Genomic DNA, 15,820 nt, shown 5'->3' on the forward strand with positions numbered 1-15,820 from the left:
TTATACCCCAAAAAATATAATAGAACATGAAAATTTGCTTATCTCACTTTATTTGTTTACAAATTTTCGTAATTCCTCGTATAATTTCCACTATGTCATTGCCATTATACCCAAAAAATAATAAGAAATCAAAATTAGCTCTATTCCATCATAAATTTCAGAAATCCCCCGTATAATTCCTAATTTTCAATTCGCAAATTGTACCCAAAAAATATAATTGAACATGAAAATTTGCTATCTCACTTTATTTGTTTACAAATTTTCGTAATTCCTCGTATAATTCCCACTATGTCATTGCCATTATACCCAAAAAATAAGAAATAAAAATTAGCTCTATTCCATCATAAATTTCAGTAATCCCCCGTATAATTCCTAATTTTTAATTCACAAATTCTACCCAAAAAATATAATAGAACATGAAAATTTCCTTATCTCACTTTATTTGTTTACAAATTTTCGTAATTCCTCGTATAATTCCCACTATGTCATTGCCATTATACCCAAAAAATAATAAGAAATCAAAATTAGCTCTATTCCATCATAAATTTCAGTAATCCCCCGTATAATTCCTAATTTTTAATTCGCAAATTCTACCCAAAAAATATAATAGAACATGAAAATTTGCTTATCTCACTTTATTTGTTTACAAATTTTCGTAATTCCTCGTATAATTCCCACTATGTCATTGCCATTATACCCAAAAAATAATAAGAAATCAAAATTAGCTCTATTCCATCATAAATTTCAGTAATCCCCCGTATAATTCCTAATTTTTAATTCGCAAATTCTACCCAAAAAATATAATAGAACATGAAAATTTCCTTATCTCACTTTATTTGTTTACAAATTTTCGTAATTCCTCGTATAATTTCCACTATGTCATTGCCATTATACCCAAAAAATAATAAGAAATCAAAATTAGCTCTATTCCATCATAAATTTCAGAAATCTCCCGTATAATTCCTAATTTTCAATTCGCAAATTCTACCCAAAAAATATAATAGAACATGAAAATTTGCTTATCTCACTTTATTTGTTTACAAATTTTCGTAATTCCTCGTATAATTCCCACTATGTCATTGCCATTATACCCAAAAAATAAGAAATAAAAATTAGCTCTATTCCATCATAAATTTCAGTAATCCCCCGTATAATTCCTAATTTTTAATTCACAAATTCTACCCAAAAAATATAATAGAACATGAAAATTTGCTTATCTCACTTTATTTGTTTACAAATTTTCGTAATTCCTCGTATAATTCCCACTATGTCATTGCCATTATACCCAAAAAATAAGAAATAAAAATTAGCTCTATTCCATCATAAATTTCAGTAATCCCCCGTATAATTCCTAATTTTTAATTCACAAATTCTACCCAAAAAATATAATAGAACATGAAAATTTGCTTATCTCACTTTATTTATCACAAGTTTTTGAATTTCCCCTGTATAATTCCCGCTATGTCATTATACCCAAAATATAAAGGAAAATAAAAATTTCCTCAATTTACTCTATTAAATCACAACTTTTAGTAGTCCCTCGTGTAGTTCCCATTATTGACATTACACCAACTTCAATATTTTTAGTAATAAAAATTCCCTAATAATAAGAGTGAAAATATTGGTGAATTAACCACATTTCGATGTTAATTTCGTTTATCTGGGCAAATATATATTTTCCACTATTAAATTTTCCAATGTAAAACCTCGTCTAAAGAAATAAAAATATCAAACTCAATTGTATAGTCACTAAAAACCTTCGTCTAATTGATCGCAACCCATTCGATTAGAATTTATATTCACCTTTCGATTTCCGTCTTCAGATATGACCTTTCACTTCTTCTTCTTTCTGTAGTTACGTCCCAATCAAAGAGATATTTCTTATAGGTAGGTCGGAAGGTGGGCGCAACAAATCTGCATAAAATTATCGAAATATCTCTATATTTATCGCATTGTTGTTGTAGTTAAATGAATCTACAACGTGTAGATTGATAATTTTTTTAATTGTGGTGTTGATATGTTAAATAAAGTGAGGTTATATTTGATGACTATTTTAAATACTATAAACAGACGAGTTACATATTTTTTTCTACGTTTTGTACATGGTATTCAAGTTATTTATTGAATTAACATCATTAAAATTTCATTACTTTAGTCCTTTTTTTATTATTTAACACCGTTTAGTACATATATAACTAGTAAAAACAAAATGGATGCGCTTTTATTTCAAATAAAAATATGACTTTTGTAAAATTTGAAAATTCCACATAGTTTCTTAAATTTGGTTTTGTATAAGTACAATATTGTATATAAATCACCTGTTTATGGTTAATTAAAATTTTGTACGTGTTTTTGGTAAAAGTTATTTAGACGTTTGCCGCGAAAACTAATCCATTTTTATGAAGACAGTTAATGTAAGCATTTATGAAACCAAAAACTTTCTTAATTCAAAAGAATTTCACTAGTTCTATACCGAGAAAAAATATTAAGAGTATTTAATTATGTTTTTACAACTTGATTCATCATCTATACACTACGAAAACATGTAAACTTTATTCAATTATATCAACAATTCAATAGTTCTACACCAAGAAAAAGGGAAAAACTTTCAATTAATGCTAATAATGATTATTTTCTTTATTACGATCGTATTTACTGGTTCTACACTGAGAAAACATATTTTCAGAATTTCATTCGTATGTTTCTATTCGTTTCAATAGTTCTACACTAAGAAAACATAAAAAGAATTTCCAATTAATGTTAATAATGATTATTTTCTTCATTACGATCAAATTTACTGGTTCTACACTGAGAAAACATATTGCGAGTATTTCATTCGTATGTTTATATTCGTTTCAATAGTTCTACACTAAGAAAACATAAAAAGAATTTCCAATTAATGTTAATAATGATTATTTTCTTTTTACGATCGTATTTACAGGTTCTACACTGAGAAAACATATTTTCAGAATTTCATTCGTATGTTTCTATTCGTTTCAATAGTTCTACACTAAGAAAACATAAAAAGAATTTTCAGTTGATGTTAATAATGATTATTTTCTTCTTTGCGATCGAATTTACTGGTTCTACACTGAGAAAACATATTGCGAGTATTTCATTCGTATGTTTATATTCGTTTCAATAGTTCTACATTAAGAAAACATGTGAAAAACTTTCAATTGATGTTAATAATGATTATTTTCTTTATTACGATCGTATTTACAGGTTCTACACTGAGAAAACATATTTTCAGAATTTCATTCGTATTTTTCTATTCGTTTCAATAGTTCTACACTAAGAAAACATAAAAAGAATTTTCAGTTGATGTTAATAATGATTATTTTCTTCATTGCGATCGAATTTACTGGTTCTACACTGAGAAAACATATTGCGAGTATTTCATTCGTATGTTTATATTCGTTTCAATAGTTCTACATTAAGAAAACATGTGAAAAACTTTCAATTGATGTTAATAATGATTATTTTCTTTATTACGATCGTATTTACAGGTTCTACACTGAGAAAACATATTGCGAGCATTTCATTCGCCTGTCAATTTCAATAGTTCCATACTAATAAAACATGTAAAAACTTTCAATTGATGTTAATAATGATTATTTATTTTTTTACGACTGAATTTGCCACTTCTACACTGAGAAAACTTGTTAAGAGCATTTAATTCCTATTTTCCTACTTAATTTACTGCAATTCAACAAAGAAAAAATGTTATTACATTCATTTAATGTTTTTATGATGATTATTTATTATTTTACGACTAATTTCTCTGATTCTACACCGAGAAAACATGTTAAAAATATGTAATACCTTTTTCATTACTTCATTTACTGGTCTTACAATAAGAAAACGTATCAATATTGATAAATGTAGTTTAATACTTTTAATTTTTTCAATAAAATAGAATTGTTTTACCAATGTATTGAATATACCGGCCTACTAATTTTTAGTTAGGTTGCGCGACATTTTTTATGTGTCATGATTAAAAAAATACATCGTAACATGTAAACACGTATTTTAATTAAAAAAATGTGGAGGGAGGAAGAAAAAGAATATAAAAAAAAATGATTTTCAACATTAGATCACCGTGTCAGTGTGACTGAAAACCTGTTCGCATCTCCCGCATCTGTATCAACTTAAACACGGATTTCTTCTTCAAGGTTAACCGCTCTACGTTTATTTTTTTTCATTATTTATTTATCGGCAACTTTGTTTTAAATCTTTGCAGTTCCACGAATTATTAAGCAGTTTTTGACCGTCTGTATATAATTTCGCTTTGGGGTTTCTAAAATTAGAAAATTCATTCATAAAAAAATTCCAGGTTATAAATTAACAGAAATTCATTGTTAGGCCAGTTAAGAGATATATTTAACCAAATTTCGATTAGATATTTTAAAAACTTCGAAGTCTCTTTTCCAAAATTGCGTTTTTTGATTATGACGTCGAAGTATATTAGTTCCCATTATTTTTCGACCCGTTATATTTATAAAAAATAGGAAATGTGACATATAAATGATAAGAATTATAATTCGAAACGTGCTAATCATTTTAGGAAGCGACAGTTATTTTAGCAGGTTCGTCTTTATCAAAATACATATTTTTGAAACAAAAAAAAACGAATTTTCATACTAAATATATTATTATTTTAAGAAATAATTATTTAAAACCAACGTTTTATATGTTTTTTATATATATTACATATATATTATATTATAAGTAATATGAATATTTTATAATTCGATCTATATGGTTAAATACGCCCCTGTCCACATCAGTATTCTGTGGTAGTTCAGTCAGTCTCTATATATACAATTCAATTTCCGTTATATTACCTATTCGTCTATCCATCTCATATTCATTCTAGACAATGATTAACAATTGTAGGAAGTCCTACCGCCAACAAAGTCCTTTTGAATTGTTAATATTATGCAATTGGTGATTCACGACACAAAAAGTAATAAAGATAGCAATGCAAACAGAAATTTCGATTCGTTCCCATCATTTTTACGAGGAATAATTGTAAAATAAGTTTTTGATAAATATATATTTACCAATGAAAACTAATTACATAACATTATTAATATCTAAAGGTTAATGGTGGATTCTTTCAAAATCTAAAGTAATCTTTATTTGTATAAATCGTGAACGGATGCTTATATATATATATGTATTAAATTTCGATAATGAAAGTTGATTGACATTACAAAAAGGTTAATATTTATTACAAAATAGAAATATTGCTCTTTAAATTGCGTAATATATCAGTATGACTTACTATATAAAACACCTAAATGTGAATAATTTACGAACTCCCTCTATGTGTGTCGAATTATTAATAAAACGTTTTGAAATAAAATTTTGTCTCGTTGTATAATATCACATATTACATCATCAAAATATTTTTTTTTCAACGTAAATACGTTTCTCTTAACAAAACGCCTTAAAACTATTCCGATCATACACCAACGACGTGTCAAAAGTTCATGGAACGCGAAGTGTATGATAATGGATATTTTTATATAATCGATTAAATTTTGAACGATTCCTTTCTAATTTATTTTCTAGTTTAACGCCAGTTTTGCGGTTATCATTGACTATTAAAAATAGAGATTTTATTATCGAGTTATATTATTGGGAAAATTATTCCGATCATACTCTAATGACATGTCAAAAGTTTATTGAACGCGTAGTGTACGATATATTCTTATATAATCGATTACATTTCGAATGATTTGTGTCAAATTTATTTTCATTTTCACGATTATTCACAAGATTAGTACAGTTATCATAGATTATTAAAAAGTATAGAGGTTTAATAATAGCGAAATGTTATAGGGAAAATTATTTGATTTGAAATTGTTTATATGTATAATATTTCTCTGGAAACGTAATCTATATATATTTTTTTTAAATTTAACAAACAATATTTGTATTAGTCACCGAACTATTGGTAAATTATTTGCATCTGAGAAATTCTTAGTAATCTTAAATGTATGCAGTCAATTACGAATCCATGGGCGTAGTAAATATTTTTTATTTAATTCTAATTCAAAAGTAATGCTACTAACTGTTTTTATATCAATTTTTTTCTAATTATTCATTTGTAATGATGACATATTTTGATTTTTATAGCGGTTATTTTGTTGGGTATACAAAAAAAAAACATTAAACAATATTTTTATATTCATAAAAAATCTAAAAATTTATATTTTCAATATTTTTTTTTTCATTTTGCTCTTTTTTTTTCGACGTATTTAAGATGAAAATGGGAAAAAAGATTGAAAAAAAAAACAAAAAACATCAATGACTTTTTGGGTAATAAAAATCCATAAACAATGATTCGTAAACAATTTGTTTACGAAAAAAATTTTCGAGGAAAGTTCATAACAAAAAGAACAATTGAATATCACAATTAAAACAATATTTACAAGTTATTAAAAAATTGTTAGGTTAAGTTAGAATTTATTTTCTCTATGCTTTATGCGACAAATATTTTAATTTTTCAAATTTCATATACGAGTATTAAAGAAAAAAACTGATTTTATTTCATACAATTTCATCTATAAAAAATTATATTAACCAAAAAAATATACAATACCAAAAAGTTATTACCAATTTTATATCTAAAGAAGTACGTAGGTATATGATAACATTCAAAGTTATTAAACCATATAAAACCGTCAAATTACATATTTGTCATAGTTTTTTACATAAATTCGTCATAAAAAACAGATTTTAAAATAAAAATCATCGAAATTTAAGAGTCACTATTTTTGATTACGCTTTAAAATTTAGGAGCGTCAGTGAAAGTAATTTAACAAGAATAAATTAACAATTCTTAGTATCGTAGTACCGTGTACCACGTATTACGTACAGACGACGTGTCCGACCGTTGGGCACAGTTAGACCTTGAAAATAATGATGGATTCCTCGCGGTATATATTTAACTACAATTATTGAAACTGAGACATAATTTGTCAAAATAAATTTCATACAATCTGTTATCAATATATTATAAATCATTCTTTTATAGAAAAAAAGACATAATCAGTAGTGAAAGTTCGTATAGGTGTTGTACCCTGTATGTACAATACTTGACACTTTCACCGTATAAATATACACATAAAATAATTCTCGTAATGAGTTGGCTACGTTATATAATTTGGTTGGGCATAATGAATTTGTGTATAAAAAAATTATATTCAAAATCCAAAATTTCATCTTAATAAAATTATATATAGGCAACCATAACTTCTAATAGTTTCTGAAGAGACATCTACTTGTAAGTAACATTATTATCTATGTATAGAACAGCTGACATCTAATATCTACCTATAAATAGGCAACACTTCTAACACTATATCGAGTATGTATTTTTTTGTATAAGTGTTGAAAAATATCGATTAGTTTTTAGAATATTCACATTAAATTTTCGTATTATGATTAATAGTATTATTTATCACTCTGTTATTATTTTGTAAATTGAATAAAAAACTCCTAAATATTTTGTATTGTATAAATTTTGTATATAACTGTTTGATTGGTTGAAAAAATGTCATTTTTTTTCTCTCAAACACACAACTGATCAACCGTTTGTCCTCAAATCCCACATTAAAAATCCCGTTATTCCCAGTTTCTCTTCGTCATTTTGAAAACCTTGGCTAACGAATGATGCCGAGCTCGTACGATCGTATCTTTTCCTCTCGCCAGTCGCCATTGAGCAGCCATTTTGACCTGTAGGGAGTGCTCAAGTAACAAAAAATAGTGTTTTAAATTTTTTTTCAAAAGTGAAAAACTATAAAAATTATTAGTTAGTGATACATATGGCTTGTTTAAATACATTGAAACAAGAAATAAGGACTTTAGAATCCGTTTTTACGAAAAATCATGAACGATTTCAGATTATCTCCGCTAGTGTTGACGAATTGACATGTAGGTTTATTGCAAAAAATTCAGTAGAATATACGATCCATGCTAATATTACGGTAAGTGAAATTACCTACTTTCGTATTCGTATAGTTATTTCACCGTCGGAGGTCCTTAGACCTTCGATTTCTCCGTGAAAGACTCTCAACAAAGGATTTATTTTGCTTGTTTTTTTGACATTTAACATATGTACTTATACAGCTGTTTTTATCGATAAAGCTGACAACTAATTTTGAAAAATTAATTAACACGCATCAAATCGAATCCTTAATATAAGATTCTTATATAATTATTAAGATTACTAAATTATTTCGTATTTTATATTCTCTATTAGTGTTTACAAATCGAAGATTCGTTTACTAATTTAACGATGAAATTATTTATTTTTAATTAACAGATTGGTTATCTCTGAAAATATAAATATTCTTGACATTCAATGAACATTGGAAATTCAGTTGGTTAGGATTATAAAATTAAACACTTTGGAAATTGTTCGTTTCATATTTTTGTATGGACTAAATAAACAAGATTATAGATTGTTTTGGGGAGTAATTTTGGCTTTACAGCTAATCTGCAACTATACCTAGAAGATATTTTGTGCAAAATTCTACATTTCATTGTTCTACTTCCAAAATACATAGACTCCTTTCAAAGCAGACTATTTTTTTGGGGTTTTTGTCCCACCTCACTGGGTGTTAGTACTAATCCTTCAAGGTACTTAAGATTTTAACGAAATAAGCAGGACATTTGCAGAGTAGATGCTCTGTTGTTTCCATGGCTTGTTCTCAGAATCTGCAGTCATTGTCCTTTCCCATGCCCATTGTCTTAAGGTGGTATTTGACAGGGCAGTGACCTGTCAGAAGACTACCATCAGTTTCTTGTTGTTTCTAGTCATCACGAGAAGTTTTTCAGATTTCAGGTTTTTCCAGTAAGATTTTTTTAGTCAGTTTGTTGTTGATGTTGCATCTCGTAAGTCCACAATAAGGTTCTGGTCTAAGGTATTGAGTTGTTACCTCTTTTTTGATAAGGCTGTCTGCTTCCTCATTTCCTGGTGCACCCAAGTGTCCAGGAAGCTATATTAGGGTTACTTTGTTTTTGTTAGCTTGTGCTTTTAGAGTTTGTTTACACATTCACATTAGTTTGGATGTGCACTTAATAGCTTCCAGGACCTCCAATGCTTCTTGCTATCTGAGAGAATGTATATGTATTTTTTAGAGAGGTTTCTATCCTAACATTTCTGAGCATATTTGTTTATTGGTAGCAACTGTACCTGAAAAATGATGAGTGAAGTTCTTAGAGGTATGGAGAGCTTGCATTTTGGTCCAGAAATGCCCAATCGAGTTCCTTGTGCTAGCTTTGAACTGTCTATGTACCAGAGAGATATATTTCGAGTTTTTTGTCAACCCATGATTGGTAGTAATTAATTACCACTTCAAATGGGGTATCTTCATCCAACATGCTATGCATTTGGTACATTGGTTTCTCACGACGACTTTCTAGCTTTATTAGCTCTAGAATCATTAGGTGATTAACTCGAAATAATCTTTTTAAGGAAAAACATTGAGAATTTTAATAATACATTCATAAAAACTACCCTAACAGATGATAAACTATGATCAATGATTCTAGAAGAAACTTTATTTTCTTTTCATATTCAAAAATTTTCATTTAGGAAACTTATCCTGCGGTTCCACCAGTGTGGTTCGCTGATTCGGAGGAAACTAGTATCTCAAATGCCGTTCAAATATTAAGTAATACTGTAGGTTTGGACAACCACGTCCTTCATCAAGTGATAATATTACTTAGGGAACTCTGTCGGTTACATGGAGTTCCCGAACCGCCTGATTTAGATAGACTGCATATTTTAAATCCACTAACAACTAATAGGTAAGTACAATTCATCACAATAACGGTTAAATATACAATAAATATGTATACCTAAGAATAAGTACACGAAGTAGCAGCGGTGGTGGTGATGAAGCGATGATGGAAGACGAAGGTTTAGACAGTGATGTGGATCTCGATATTGGTGATAGTGATGGTGAGGAAGAAAGCGACGCGGATGAAGATCTCGCGATGGAAATGGAGGATAACAGACCGAAAGCAGACGAAATGGGAGTAGAACATTTAGCTACTCTTGAACGACTCAGACAAAATCAACGGCAGGATTATTTGAAAGTAATTAACCAAAATCTAATCGATTTAATAACTTTTTTAATATGGATTATTGTTGTTAGGGGTCCGTGTCTGGTTCGGTTCAAGCGACTGATCGACTCATGAAGGAATTACGTGATATTTATAGGTCGGACTCGTTCAAGAATAAAATGTATCAAATTGAGTTAGTGAATGATTCGTTGTACGAATGGAATGTTAGGTTGATGTGCGTGGATCCGGACAGTCCGCTCAGTCACGATCTTCAAATGCTCAAAGAGAAGGAAGGGAAAGATGCTATACAACTCAATATGCTCTTTAAAGATACTTATCCATTTGAACCACCGTTTGTCCGAGTCGTTTATCCGGTTATATCTGGTAAGTTGTTTGAAAAATTTTTTTATACTGAATGATTTGTTTTATGAGTAAATAGTTTGTGGAAATTGAATATTGGAAATATGGAACTTTAGATTGAATTATTTAGTTTTTAATCTTTAAATTAATTGATATTAAGTTTTTTTTGCCCTTTTTTTATTCCTTTCATGTAAATGTGAATTGTTGTAAATATTTTACACTCATTTTCAAACATTCAAACACATAAAAAGTCATTTTCATCATTTCAAGTGAATTATTTTAAATATTTTGCATGTGTTCTCATTTTTTTAACAATTTTTTTCTTATTTACCATTCTAGTTATGTTCAACATGTTTTATTTGGTTTACAGTGGAACATTTTAGTTATTTGAAAGCAACTTTGACCTTTTTTGACAAATGCAGCTAAATTTATTCATTTAATAATATTCTTTGTACTAATTATTAATTTTTGTGAACTATAGAAGCAATTTATATGATTTCCTATAATTATTTATATTGTTTATCCTTTTTAGTGTCTGTCTTTGATTTATTGAATCTGCAATGAGATTTTTTACTTATTTGGCAGTTATTTTGCTATTTTTTGACAATTTCTACGATTTCGAGTCTTTATACCTTTCTGGATGTGTACCAACAAGTTAAATAATAAAAAAATAATCTCTGGATGTGTCCTGATAAGTAAAATGCTTAAAAACTTTTTTGGGTGTATTCAAACAAGCCAACTACTACAAAACATGTTCTGGGCGTGTGCCAAGTCAAATGCTTGAAAATTTGTTTTGGATGTACCAATAGGCCAATGATAAATCGATTTTTGGATGTACTCCAACAAGTGAAATATTCAAAAACACATTCTGGCTGTGTTCTATCAAGTGAATTGTTCAAAATATTATTCTGGATGTCTTCGAACAAGTACTAAAGAACACGGTCTGGATTTGTACCAACAAGTCAAATGTTTAGAAAAATTGTTTTTGATGTGTTCAAACAAGTTAAATATTAATAAAAAAAACAATTTCTGGATGTGTATCAACAAGTGAAATGTTCAATTATTTTGGATGTCTTCGAACAATCCAAGTATAGTGAGAAAACGTGTTCTGGATGTGTTCAAGCAAATAAAATGCTTAAAAACTTTTTCTGGAAGTGTATCAATAAGTCAAATAATAGGAAAAGATGTGTGCCAACAAGTCATATGTTTCCCAACTTGTACAGGATGTGTGCCGATAAGGGAAATTCTAAAACTTCTCTTGTTTTTTATCAATTTCAATTAAATTCATATAAATAATTATAGTATTTGATATAAATTCACGTTTATAGGTGGTTATGTGTTAGTCGGTGGTGCGATATGTATGGAACTGCTGACTAAGCAGGGTTGGTCGAGCGCTTACACGGTAGAAGCGGTTATAATGCAGATTTCTGCAACTTTGGTGAAAGGCAAGGCTCGCATTCAATTCGGGGCACCGAAAGTATGTTCACAAGGACAATATAGTTTGGCGCGTGCCCAACAGAGTTTTAAATCTTTAGTACAAATCCACGAGAAAAACGGTAAGAAGACGACGACGATTTTTAATTTCGAAAAAAAATATCGTTTTATTTTTCGCAGGTTGGTTTACTCCCCCGAAAGAAGATGGCTAAGTGATAATGCGCTAATAAATTTTATTTTTCGATAATTTTTGGTTTTCTATATTATCAGCGGGCGTAGAACGCATCGTACCGCCCTCTTAAGTATACTGAAAAAAATTGAAAATCTCTCTAAAAAAATCGTTATTCTTAGTGCCTGCGGATGTTTTTTTTTTCTAGTTTACTTTGTAGTTGGAAAAAAAATTCTTTTGATAATTTTTGTTTGTTTTATTAGTATGTTGGAGTGAAATGACTTTTTTTGAAAGAAATTGGTCCTTTGATAACGGAAATTATACTATTTACAGGGTGTATCTTAAATAATAACATTTCTAGGAGTATAATATCGGAAAACTTTCGAAAAACGTGCTATTTAATTTTTTTTTTTAATTCTTAATTATAACAATAACTGTATATTAATGTTGATACACCTGTACATATGTTTCCCGTTTGAATTATTTCCTTTCAACATAAATTGCGCTGTTAAAATCGAGGAAAAGTCCTTATATTCTCGAATTTATAAAAATATGTATACAGTGTGTCCGAGATAAAATTATTTAATATCTTGTTGAAATTTTATAAACTACCAAATTTTTATTTTTTAAATTCATTCTATTTCACTTATTAATGCGGAGAAATGGTCTTCATTCTGTAATTATTCAATTCTATCGATAACAAAAAATACATACCGGCTGTAAAATTTAAAAATAATTATGTTTTGATATTATTTCAAATATCAAATTACTTTTAAAATTTTTCGTTATTCACTATTAACACTTAGATGTAATCAAAATTTTCTAATTAATATTTTGTTGAAAATTTGGTGTTTTGTCAAATTTTCTTTTTTCTGCAGGATTCTAGACAAATAATTTCACAGGAAAAACATACACAGTGTCTGTCCTATATGAAATTGACTTCATATTGAAATTAGATCAAAAGTCAAATTCTCTCTTGAATTTTTCATAGTTTACGATTGACACGAACATAAAGTTCCCATTTTTTTATTTATTTATTTACAGTGTGTCCCATATGAAATTAACTAACTCTTAAGTAAAGATCTGATGAACTATGGAATTTATTCTAGATTTTTTTTTGTTTTTTACGATTAATACGAATATGTAATCCATATTCTGGAATTTGTACGTTTTTTTGCCAAAAAACTATACATATGAAAATTCTTGCTGAGATTTGATTTGGATTTTTTCTTATTTTTTTTTTAAATACAGTTTGTAATATTAGCGCACACTGTATACATATGAAAAAGAATTGATTAAAGTGTGCAATTAATTGTTGGTTTTTTGTATCGTAAAAAGTGTACGTATTTACGGTTTGTCCCTTATTCTATTTAATTTCGAAAAATTAAAATCGAATCGACCAATCTACTAAATTTATTACAATATTTTGTGCTGCTAATTTTTCTTTGGAAAAATAAAATTTATGTACATTTTTGTGTCTCCACCGAAATCAACTTAAGCTTAAATTGAAATATGTTCAACATAACAAGTCACCAATAAAAAATATGTCAAAATTTGATGAAACGTGGTGAAGACACTAAGTAATAAGACTGATTCTGTATTATTTTGTTTTCTTTCTTTTTTTCTAAAGCTCCCCTACATGTTTATTATTTTTTTTTTCGAATTAATATCGCTAAAAGATAGTGCCATAATACATGTCTGGCTCTAAAATCAAATTTTATCTATTGAAAAAAATGTCAATCAAAAATCTTGCAAAAAATGAATATTTTAGTTTTTTTTTAATATTTTTTTGTTTGAATTCTTTACATTTATAACAGCATTACCGTTATACAGCATGTCTCAAAGTGATTTAATTGTCGAAGCAAGAGCAAGTCAAATATTCAAAGACACGTTCTGGATGTGTGATTTGATTATACACCTTGTCCCAAATAAATTTAATAACAAAACTACCATTACCGATTCCTGAATTATTTTTTTTTTCAAAGGTTTTGTAAGATTTTTGATTGGATCAAATATTGAAATATTTTATTCGAAAATTTTCTGAAATGTCGAGGAGAAGGTTTATATTTGAAATCATGTTTGTCGTTTTTCTTAAATATTTTAGGGAATAATTGAAATATTGTGGTAGGAATGTACGCGAGTTGAATAGAAAATTCTTTTTATAAGTTGACATTTCGAAAATGGCTTTTCAGTATTCTGTCATTCTATTCTTTGCTTACCAATTGATGAAATTTCTCATTCCACGTCTTCTAGCTTTTCCATATTTACAATTATTTGTTTTTCATTTAGATATCAAGTCCTTTTTTGTATCATGCAACAATTTTATTTTAAATCAATTTCCTACCATATGAGAACGAAAAAAAAAATTTTACAAAAATATTCCTGAATTATTTAAGAAGGATCTGTATCGTATAGCATTAGTTTAATTTTTTTTAGTTTTTAACTCATTCTGTATATAGATATGTAATTGTTAGATATACTTCGATAATGTGAAGTGATTGTGATTATTTTTCCATTCTAATTAACGCCGCGCTATTTTTATTCCAAGATATATTCAATTTCCGATGGAAACCGCCGATTTTTAGAAAATTCTATTCGGATGTACAACGAGCGAAAAAAGAAACGGTGCGCTACTGACTTATGCTTTCGGAATTAGTTCGAGAGAAACCTATTGGATTGATGAATGTTATTATTACAATATTTTTTTCTTAGTGTATATCGATGGACAGATATCACAAAAATAGAAACTTTGATTGACAGTATCATTTGAAATATGTATTTCTCATATAATGTAGTCTGTTTGGAAAACTATCCAAATAGACTATAACTTATATAAAATTAATTATTCCTACACAATATCCTATTACCTCCAAATGTTTCCGTAATAAATACACCACGTACTTGATTATAAACCACAATGCATAACTTATATATATTTTTTATATATATTTATACAGAGTGTCCCGTTAGCTATCAAAACTATCAGTGATATTTCTATTTAACTTCAATGAAACATTGTTAAGGGGACATTCCGTATAATTAGCGATATTATTTGAGCATCGGCAGCGGTTTAACTCTATTCCCTATGTAAATACATATATTTCGAAATATATTTTCTTTTTCTTCTGATGTATTCACTAATTCAACTCATTGTCAGTATGTGCTTTTAGTTTTTAAATACAATAAACTATTATCATTATTTGTGATGTTTTCTTTTGCATCCTCTAAATAAATATTGAATTATTTTATGGTGGCGCTGTCTTCTAATGGGTAAACCAAACATAATATTTAGATGCTGGCGCTATCTATTAGTCAGAAGACCAACTAATTAGAGGTTATGGTGGCGCTGCCTTCCGTCATGTGCTCCAACTATAACAAAAACCCGATAGTTGCGCCCTCTACTGGTGTATACTCGAACTATATCTTCGCCCCCTTTCGGTATATACCTGAACTAAACTAAAAAAATGGTTGCGCCCCTTCTGGTACATACTAGAACTATTCTAAATAAGTTGATGGTTATGATGGAATTACAATTAGAAATCGATAGTTACGCCCCCTTTTTGTATATATCTGAACTAAGCTAATAATTCGATGCTTGCGCCCCCTTCTGGTTTATACGAGAACTATACTAAAAAAAGTAGATGATTGTGCCCCATTCTGAGATATGGAGGAACTATAAACAGAAACCGATAACTGCTCCCTCTTTTGGTATATACCAGAACTATACTAAAAATCTATGGTTGCGCTATCTTTCGGCGTGTACTCGAACTA

The 15,820-nt window shown here is 28.4% G+C and overlaps 1 protein-coding gene and 1 long non-coding RNA gene across 3 annotated transcripts; one reads left to right on the forward strand and one right to left on the reverse strand.

The window, feature by feature from the left end:
* Nucleotides 1-4,015: 4,015 nt before the first annotated feature.
* LOC130901390 (uncharacterized) lies at nucleotides 4,016-5,462 on the reverse strand. Its single transcript, XR_009060268.1, has 2 exons — nucleotides 5,291-5,462; nucleotides 4,016-4,300 (listed from the first exon to the last, which is right to left on the reverse strand). It is a non-coding gene; the product is annotated as an uncharacterized LOC130901390 (long non-coding RNA).
* Nucleotides 5,463-7,449: 1,987 nt separating this feature from the next.
* Nucleotides 7,450-15,248, forward strand: LOC130901391 (ubiquitin-conjugating enzyme E2 Q2). Of its 2 annotated transcripts, XM_057812773.1 has the most exons (6): nucleotides 7,450-8,000; nucleotides 9,614-9,828; nucleotides 9,885-10,119; nucleotides 10,179-10,470; nucleotides 11,775-12,002; nucleotides 12,061-15,248. In XM_057812773.1, the coding sequence occupies exons 1-6, from the start codon at nucleotides 7,839-7,841 to the stop codon at nucleotides 12,090-12,092; spliced, it is 1,164 nt and encodes a 387-aa protein (XP_057668756.1). In that variant the 5' UTR covers nucleotides 7,450-7,838; the 3' UTR covers nucleotides 12,093-15,248. The 2 variants fall into 2 exon arrangements, with proteins under 2 accessions (XP_057668756.1, XP_057668755.1); XM_057812772.1 differs by having other exon boundaries at nucleotides 7,594-8,000; nucleotides 11,775-15,248.
* Nucleotides 15,249-15,820: the final 572 nt, after the last annotated feature.

The sequence above is a fragment of the Diorhabda carinulata genome, chromosome X (assembly GCF_026250575.1).
Source record: "Diorhabda carinulata isolate Delta chromosome X, icDioCari1.1, whole genome shotgun sequence".
NCBI lineage: Eukaryota > Metazoa > Arthropoda > Insecta > Coleoptera > Chrysomelidae > Diorhabda > Diorhabda carinulata.